General features: G+C 30.3%; 3 protein-coding genes across 6 annotated transcripts; 1 reads left to right on the top strand and 2 right to left on the bottom strand.

Annotated features, from left to right (window-relative positions):
• Nucleotides 1-4: 4 nt before the first annotated feature.
• Rpb7 (DNA-directed RNA polymerase II subunit RPB7) lies at nt 5-1,829 on the top strand. 3 transcript variants are annotated; one of them, XM_076771970.1, is made up of 8 exons: nt 5-290; nt 451-560; nt 628-787; nt 859-909; nt 977-1,042; nt 1,491-1,562; nt 1,640-1,673; nt 1,744-1,829. In XM_076771970.1, exons 1-8 carry the CDS (start codon nt 279-281, stop codon nt 1,758-1,760), a joined length of 522 nt encoding a protein of 173 aa, XP_076628085.1. In that variant the 5' UTR covers nt 5-278; the 3' UTR covers nt 1,761-1,829. The 3 variants fall into 3 exon arrangements, with proteins under 3 accessions (XP_076628085.1, XP_076628087.1, XP_076628084.1); XM_076771972.1 differs by lacking the exon at nt 1,491-1,562; XM_076771969.1 differs by lacking the exon at nt 1,744-1,829 and having other exon boundaries at nt 1,640-1,693.
• Nucleotides 1,830-1,970: 141 nt separating this feature from the next.
• On the bottom strand, nt 1,971-4,772 carry LOC143345133 (uncharacterized). Its single transcript, XM_076771967.1, has 5 exons — nt 4,501-4,772; nt 3,634-4,137; nt 3,457-3,545; nt 2,917-3,138; nt 1,971-2,840 (listed from the first exon to the last, which is right to left on the bottom strand). Exons 1-5 carry the CDS (start codon nt 4,621-4,623, stop codon nt 2,630-2,632), a joined length of 1,149 nt encoding a protein of 382 aa, XP_076628082.1. The 5' UTR covers nt 4,624-4,772; the 3' UTR covers nt 1,971-2,629.
• A 221-nt stretch (nt 4,773-4,993) lies between these two features.
• On the bottom strand, nt 4,994-8,946 carry LOC143344702 (rab-like protein 6). 2 transcript variants are annotated; one of them, XM_076771010.1, is made up of 7 exons: nt 8,561-8,946; nt 8,090-8,291; nt 7,532-8,016; nt 6,671-7,452; nt 6,229-6,353; nt 5,852-6,150; nt 4,994-5,780 (listed from the first exon to the last, which is right to left on the bottom strand). In XM_076771010.1, exons 2-7 carry the CDS (start codon nt 8,214-8,216, stop codon nt 5,580-5,582), a joined length of 2,019 nt encoding a protein of 672 aa, XP_076627125.1. In that variant the 5' UTR covers nt 8,217-8,291; nt 8,561-8,946; the 3' UTR covers nt 4,994-5,579. The 2 variants fall into 2 exon arrangements, with proteins under 2 accessions (XP_076627125.1, XP_076627124.1); XM_076771009.1 differs by having other exon boundaries at nt 5,852-6,353.
• Nucleotides 8,947-9,055: the final 109 nt, after the last annotated feature.

Genomic DNA, 9,055 nt, shown 5'->3' with positions numbered 1-9,055 from the left:
GCAATATCTATACTATCAATTTCAAAAATTATCTTTTAGTATTGATTCGTATTTTTCCTTGTAAATCAATATCGTAAATAAATAATTAACGAAATACACAGAAAAATATACCCAACATTTAAGTAATTATAAACTCTTAAATAATAATGAAAATTTTCAATAAAAGATGGTACTTACTCGATTTTCGAATATAACCTAAAACAGTGGAACATACGTAGAGCACTTCTCAAGCTTTGAATTATTAAATATTATTTAATTTTATAATATTAAAACACATCATGTTTTATCACGTAAGTCATTTCATTTGTACGAAACTTTTTCCATCTACTAATCTACAAAGAATCTTAATAAATAGATACTGTAATTGAATAACGATTATAATCCAAGATTAGAAATAATTCTTGACTCGATCTAATTGTATTGTAATTTTAAATCATTATACCTTTGTAGATATCCTTGGAACATGAAATTTTGTTACATCCTAGATATTTTGGACCTCAATTGTTAGATACTGTCAAACAAAAATTGTACACAGAGGTTGAAGGTACCTGCACAGGAAAGTAAGTTCATAGTTTATAATTATATTAAAAGCAGGAAATTTATATTAAATAATTTATGGCATTTTAGATACGGTTTTGTAGTTGCTGTAACAACAATAGATAATATAGGTGCAGGTATCATACAACCAGGACAAGGATTTGTAGTATATCCAGTTAAATATAAAGCCATTGTTTTTAGACCATTCAAAGGAGAAGTATTGGATGCTATTGTAACACAAGTAAACAAGGTAAAGGAATAGTTATATACATGTATATAAAACCACAATATTATTGATAATTTCTTTTTTCTTTTCAATAGGTTGGAATGTTTGCAGAAATTGGTCCACTTTCATGTTTTATATCTCATCATGTAAGTTACTCTCGAACGAGTCGTAATTTTATAATTTTGTTTAATAATTTAGTAATATTGTTTACAGTCAATCCCAGCAGATATGCAATTTTGCCCAAATGTAAATCCTCCATGCTACAAATCAAAAGAAGAGGTAAATTTTGTTACAAGTAATGTGTTGCATAGTTCTAACTTTATAATTATGCAGGGTATTCAGCCACCCCTGGGAAAAATTTTAATGGGTGATTCTAGAGGCCAAAATAAGACGAAAATCAAGGATACTAATTTGTTGATTGAGGCTTAGTTAAAAAGTTATAGAAACATTTCCGGCCACGCGGTATATTTTCGGTAAAGAATTTTTTTCTCGAAAGTACGTAGGATTTCGGGGGTATCTCTATTGACCAAAAATGATTGTAACTGACCCCCGCAACCGAAAATGATTTTTTCGTGAATGATTTGAAATTTTTTAATAACTTTTTAACGAAGCCTCAATCAACAAATTGATATTCTTAATTTTCGTCTTATTTTGGCCTCTAGAATCCCCCATTAAAATTTTTCCCAGGGGTGGCCGAACACCCTGTATGTGATAATATACATTACAGGATGTAATTATTCAACCAGATGATGAAATAAGATTAAAAATTGTTGGTACAAGAGTTGATGCTACAGGAATTGTTAGTATTGAAGCACATAACATTTGTTTCTTTATATTTTATGCTACTAAATGTTAATATTATATTTTTATTTACAGTTTGCCATTGGAACATTAATGGATGATTATTTAGGTAATTATATATTTTATTGACTAATAACTTTATTTATAATACTGTCTTTATAAACGTATCTCTTTTATAGGACTTGTGTGCAACTAAAGAGAATAAACATTGATTGTTTAATTATGCATAAATTTGTAACGGTAAATAAAATTATTTTTTACGGAATGATATTAAAATACATTTCAATAAGAAATCAAAACATACAAGTTCCTCCTCCAATTGCTATAATATAAAACAAACACGGGAAAAAAATATTATTGAGAATTATTAATGAAAACAATTTTTAATCACAATATGTACATTTAATATAAAATTGTAAAATATAATTTACAATATTAAAGAACATTTAAACCAAAAATGTTTTATTGCATTTATTAATAATAAATAATTTAATTCTTATTAAATGCCTCTACATACAAGTGATTAGAATTACAGTAGTGCCCACTTAAGTGTCCGCGCTCAGGACCGGTCGTGGTCGTTTGTGGGCATGGTTACTTCTCAGAATTCAACGGAGATAAGGAAAGAGGATAAGCGCGAGTAAGATACAATAGCTGGCACCCGAAATCATATATACAATGTATCGATAACAACCGGCATCAAGTTACGCTCGGCACGCTCGATGTCGAAGCCGCTTGGCTTCCAAGAATTGGTGGGCACTACCACACATACTCAAATTGGAGCTATGCAATTTGCACAACTTTAATAGTATTAACAGAATATTGTGGGATTGCTTATTCTTACCCCATTGGTGTAAACTGTTCAGAATGTAATTCATAAAACTTCTTCGCAATTAAATATTTATATTTTATTATAAATACATAAAGTATTCGTGCCATATGTTTATTCGCACGTGTAGTTTCATAGATATATTTAAGTGATATATCTAAACAGATAATGTACTTCGATACATGAATTACTTCTTATTTAGGATAGTAACTCCGCAAATTCTTTTACATTTGTTTATTTCATTTTATTTGAGTGATACGAAATTTTATTTTTGAACAAAGTTTACTGAAATTGTAGGAATCTAAATTTAGCAATGATGAAAATAAAGCTAATTTTGCCTCTATAGATGTTTTTGTATATCCATCTTGATCTGGCATCATTTTATCGACAACGTGTTTAAATATTTTACCGTCATTATTAACATAAAACGTAGAAAAACCGTCATACCACCTATTGATAAATTTTTGTAATTGATATTACAGAATGTAAGAAATAATTTACTACAACAATAATTGAATTTACTTACGATTGTTGATCTCGTATATGTTGTTTCATCTTCCAAATTTTAAGTCTCCAAAATTGAAGAAATATGTGTGTACCAGTAATGCCTATTATCCGCCAACGAACTTTAATACTGCTATCTTCTGGATGCATAGTTATTTTTAAAATATCAAATTTAACATAGGCAAACTTTATATGACCTACTATTTTTAAGAATGCTATTTGTTTTATATAATTAACAATACCCCTGTGAAACATTTTCAAGCATATATATTATACATTTTCTATAATACATATTAATTTAACTACAGGTATCCCTCGAGTTACGCGGAAAAAAAATTGCGGCAATGCTCGAGTTACGCGGTAATTATAGATGAATGTTTTTAAATAAAAAAGATAATAGGTATTACACAATATATATTTCACAATAGTTTGTATATATTTCAGAATATTTCAGAGACCTAATTCTGAGTCTCGACTTACGCGGAACCAATTAATCGCATAATTCGAGGGATACCTGTATAAATAATATTAACAATGAAAATATTTCACATTATATACATACGTAGTTGATGTTCCTCGAATATTGTTTATAAATACTACATCTTGTGTATACATTCCATAATCCATTGTTTTAATAAACAGGCTAGGTAACTGAAAAAAACATATTTCAATAAAAAAAGGTTATTAAACTTTATATCATTCCAAGTATATAATTCGTTTTCAAAATAGAACAACATACTTCTTTGCTAAGAGTGTCAAATACATGTTGTAATTGTGCTTCAGATGGTTTATGATCCTCTGGAGATGCCTTTTTATTTACACTTTGTTCATTAGGAGATAATTCTGTATATAATATTCTTTTCTTTTCAGGATTAAATAAATCATTGTCTACAGTTTTGCTAACTGAGAGCATCTTAGTATTAAACATACAAGACTTCTTATTTCTATGCAAGTAGTTAGAATTTATGTGAGGTTCTGACCATTGTGTACTATTGAGTGTAAAGTTATTTGCAACACTAATATTACATGCATTCAATGTTCTAGTATTTGTTTGTCTCTGTTGCTGCAACAATAATGTTTGCTCTTGATTCCAGTTACATTTTTTATTTAATATTTCTGGCCACTTTGCACAAGTATCCATATAATTTGTAAATAAATATTGATGTACTGAATGAATTGTAGAATTTAAAGATTTTTCTTTACAATTCATTCTTGTACATGCTGCTGTTTGTGTACCCAAAAACTGAAATTGAATAAAATGTATCTTTCAGTTTTATTTATTAAAATTTTAGTTTTAGAATACTAATACACATATATTAATATGCTCTGAACTTGTAAAAGGTATGAAGAAACAGACGGCGGAAAGAGGAGAGAAATTTCAGAGTTATAACAATTCTAATAACAATCAAAAATTACAAACATATACAATTATTATGATAAAATGCCTATTACATAAGAATTTTAAGGTTAACTTATTTCGGCAAATCTGTATAGTGATAGAAAGTAATAATAATTTACGACAAAAGAATTTTAATTATTAACAGACGAAAATGTTGTTGAAAGTTTAATAACTAACAAATGTCTTAGAAAAATATCAAGTATATACCTCTTTAAATAACAGAGACGATGTAACATGTTTTAGTAAGTGACGGTCGATTTTCGTTACTTGTTTTCTTGTATTAACAAAAGATGTTAACTTGTTTGGAAGAGTACGTAAACATAAAGACATTTTTTCTGAATTTGCGTTTCACTTATCACACTCAATATTCTTCAATTAGGAATATATCACAACGTGCGACAGACGAAAATGTCGGCATGACCTCAACATGATACTATAGACAGTCTCTGATAAATTCACTATGTTTCGAACAAATTTTTCATAGATTTTTAACAATCGTAACTTTATATTTAGGAGAGGGCGTTGATTGTCAGAGGGAAACTCAATATTTTTAGGTATGAAAGTCCTCGGAAACATCACGAATAAAAAGTAAATTATCATATAATATGACAATTTGTTATTTATTTATATACATATATTAACATGAGGCTGCAACAGTGAAACTATAATGATATATTCGAAAGAAAAGAAGAAACAATAATTATGTAACATTTTTTAATTAACATATTAATTTATTGTAACTTTTCATCTCTTTATTTAAAAAAAAACATACTCAACAATAAAAATGATCGTTAATGGAAACTTACAATTAATAATTTAAAAAATACTTATATCAAATATTTTAAGAAGTATGTCATTGATGAAAATTAGTATCAAAATAAATATTTTAAATACATAAGATTATAAATGCTTTTAAACATGCAATGATAAAATATTTGAATTCGAACGATATCGTACACATTTTTACATCAGACACGCGTAGAATGCTAATTTGGCAATATATATATATAAATCAACAAGTATTGAAGGTTGAAACTTAAAAATATAATTTTACTTTTGGTTTGCTAAAAATTCTTTTGTTGTTACAATTCATAATATTGTTTTGTCATATATAGAATGTTAACATAATTTTTGTATCGTATATTGCTTGCTGTAAAATTATTTGCAAACATTTATTTGATTTCAATTTTTGAAAATTTATTGTTAAAGGACATCTTGCGCATCTTACCAGAAGACAACGTTATTAATTAAAAATACGGTTAATGTAACGTTATTTATGTAAAACGCTATATCGCTTCATAAGCAACGTCAACACCAATTCTAGTCACTGAACCATTGAGAAATTCCTCCAGTTCATCGCGTTCTCTATTTTCGTCTCTAGAACGATGTAGCGAACGTTTCTTTTTCTTTTCTGCTTTATCTGTTTTGTCTTTATCCTTGTCTTTATCCTTAGCTTTCTTCTTCTTCTTTTTCTCCTTATCTTCCGTCTAAAATAAATTCAGTTCAAAGAGGTATTAATATAAAATGAAAATGCATTAAAAAATATTTAATTTCATACCTTTTCTTTGTGCTTTTTTTTTTCTTTTAGTACAGGGCTACCGCCATCAGAACTCATTTGACGTACGCTAGTATTGTCAAGTAATTCTAAATGAACATTAGAACTTGTCACGCTGACGTCTAAACTTTTATCACTTAACTCTAGTCTGTCCTTCCTGGTGCTGTTACTGCTTACGTCTTCACCGCCTTCAGGACTTTGTCTCCATTTAGAATCGCGTCGAAGCCAACTATCAAACGCGTCGGAACTAATTTCCTGCTGTTCATTTATATCATAATCGTTCGATATTTGCAATTCTTGGTCTATGGATGAAACAGAATCACGCTTATCGGTTTGCCGTAGCTTTTCTGAATTTACTTCTGCGTTCGATAAAGTCTCACGTTTGTGTTTCTGTTTAGATAAAGGATTTTCGACCAATTTTGGTTGAACCGGAGGTGTCGTTTCTTCAGCTGATGATAAATCATCCTCATAACCAGCGACCAAAGGATTCGCAGTTTCAGTTTCGCTATTAAAAAAAAAGATAATAATAATGAAAATTAAATTAACCCCTTGGCCTACAATGACGAGTGAGACTCGTGATAAGAAACTCGGGCCAAAAGCAATAAGCACGAGTGTGACTCGTGGTACTTTGTTCGGACCATATGTAAGCGACACGAGCCTGGCTCGTGGTACTTGATTCAGAACAAACGTTAATAACACGAGCCTGGTTCGACGCATGACCGCGTTATTTAAGTATTGTGGCCCGAGCAGTCAGGAGTTGAAAGGTAGACTAAGGGGTTAAGTTTCATGTAGTTTTGTTTATTTAAATTTCTTACAATATACCTTTCAGAATCTAGGTCATCGTGTTGTACTTTCTGTGGTGAAATTTGACTACCATCTTCTAAAAACGATCGATCTAAAAGACCGTCGTCCGGTACAAAATCTTCAACGCTAGTTAATGGTACACTCGTATTCGTATTATTAATCTGGGCTGCTCTGTCCACTTCATCTTCCTTTTTATTGCCAAATATCTTTGACATAAGTGATTGTGGTTTGCCAATCGAGTCTTTTCTATCAGAATTATCATTTAAAAATTCAGCCATTTTAGAATCTGTTTTTGAAATAATTTGTGTGGCAGATAATGCTGATGCAATTTGCGAGTTTTTAATAGGAACTGCTTGATTCTCCAAAGTATTCATATTTTCTTTTTTTGGCAAAGATTTCAAATCTATATTCTTCACTGGAATCGGTGTTCCACCTCCTATTGGACCAGGCATTGTAACTGATCTCCTAATTTCAACATTTACGTTTGTATTACCATTGGAAGATGATATTTGATGATTGCTTAGAGAAGATGTAACATTGGGGACTAGAATGGTGGCAGAAATAGAGTCAGCAAAGGCTCTTCTCTTGTTAATAAGATTATCCAAATATACGTTATAATCGGCGTCAGTGCTCTCCTGAAAGAGATCAAGTTCTTGGGTCGTTAAACGAGTTTCTTCTTCATTGGTTTCAACTTGTTTCAATAGTGTTTGTCGTTGTAGTTGAAGGAATGGAAGATTGAAGAATTTGTGCAAAAGTTTTAACCCAAAGCCATTTCTCATAGATGATTCTGCATATCTTACCTATGAAAAATAGGAAAGTACAGAATGTTACAAGCATGCTTTTTCAAACAATTATGTCTAATAATAGCAGCAAATTTACTTGCGCTGATCTTTCGTGTAATGAATCAATAAAATATGTCACATGATCTGCTGTGACTGTTCTATGATGTGCCATATCACAATGATTTCCTAAAACAATGACTGGAATATGGCTAGGTATTTTTGGAAGTTCTCTTTGTACATAATCAAATGTCCAAGATTTTGTAATGTCCATCATAATGATAACACCATTGGTCCCTTTATATACATCAAGAAACTCTGCATCTAATGCAGGTTCTTCAATAATATTTTCGGATGGTGAATTGTCCATTTTCAGACCTTCTAATTTTTTTCTACGTCGACCTTTATCTACAACATCCCAAACTTCTACTTTAACAATGTCATCAGTAGCTTTATAATTCCATTGAATACTGGTCACTTGTATTTCTTCTGTTGGTATATATTCTTCTATAAATTTTTGGCCCTGAAGTCTATGGAATAAACAGGTTTTTCCCACATTCCTATCACCCTTTATAATAATTTTCACTAAAAAATAAAATTTCTTTTATTTTAAGTATTTTACATTTTTATTAAAGATCAATTAGTGAAATATACTTACTATTATACTGTACACCTTTGGCAAATTTTCTCTGTAATGTTGTTGGCATCGATTGATGAGCTGGTCTAGGAGATATATTACCAACTCCATCAGATTTTCCAGCTAATCTTTTAAATGCAGATAACATTGTTCACGTTTTTTCAGTTCAGTCAATAATAATGTAGGAAAAGACTATTTTCCTTAATAATATTAAAACAAATATCTAAATAGAAAGAATACACAAATATTAAATTCCTTTATTATGTCCGAATGAAACATGATTAGTGTTCACACTATCATAGTTTGATCTACTGAACTGTCCAACACAATGAAAAATTTTAGAGAGTGTTTCGTTAATAAACAAACTAATATTCCCTAATGCTTGTTATAATTATACAGCAAAAGTATGTTTGTTGTAAGAAAATAAACATTCTAATGTGACTAATTTAGGAATAAATTGCAACGTGAATAGCAGATTATTAGATTGCTTACCACATGTTATTCTAAATTTTCCATTGAAAATAAAAATTCATTAGAAACAGATAACCGATTCAATAGAACTTAAGCAGCTGTCACTTAGCAGCTGTACATGGCTGTAGATCAGTGTTACCAGACGGCAGACCGGTGTCCAAGAGGAAACTACCCCTCCACTTACACACACTAATGCACAGCAACATGTATTTGAGATCTGGTGCTTCGGATAAATTCGGGGATTTGAGAAAAGTAGGTAAATGTGAGCTTTTCCTTCTCGTTTCCGATTTCAGTTGTTTCGAGAGCGAGAAAGAATGGTACACATTCACTTTCTTTTTGGAATTCCCGAAGCTGTTCCAAGCGCAAAAGCTCATGTATTTGTGGTCGTGCAAAAGGGAAGGAGTAGTTTCTTCTGGACATCAGTCAGCAGTCTGTCATTTGGTAACATTACTGTTGGTACTTATTTTCTGATGGTAATGTTGGTACGTAAATATTTGTTAAAATTGTGGCAGTAAT

This window comes from Colletes latitarsis, chromosome 8, assembly GCF_051014445.1.
Source record: "Colletes latitarsis isolate SP2378_abdomen chromosome 8, iyColLati1, whole genome shotgun sequence".
NCBI classification, from domain to species: Eukaryota; Metazoa; Arthropoda; class Insecta; order Hymenoptera; family Colletidae; genus Colletes; species Colletes latitarsis.
This window is presented reverse-complemented; position numbering and strand designations above follow the sequence as displayed.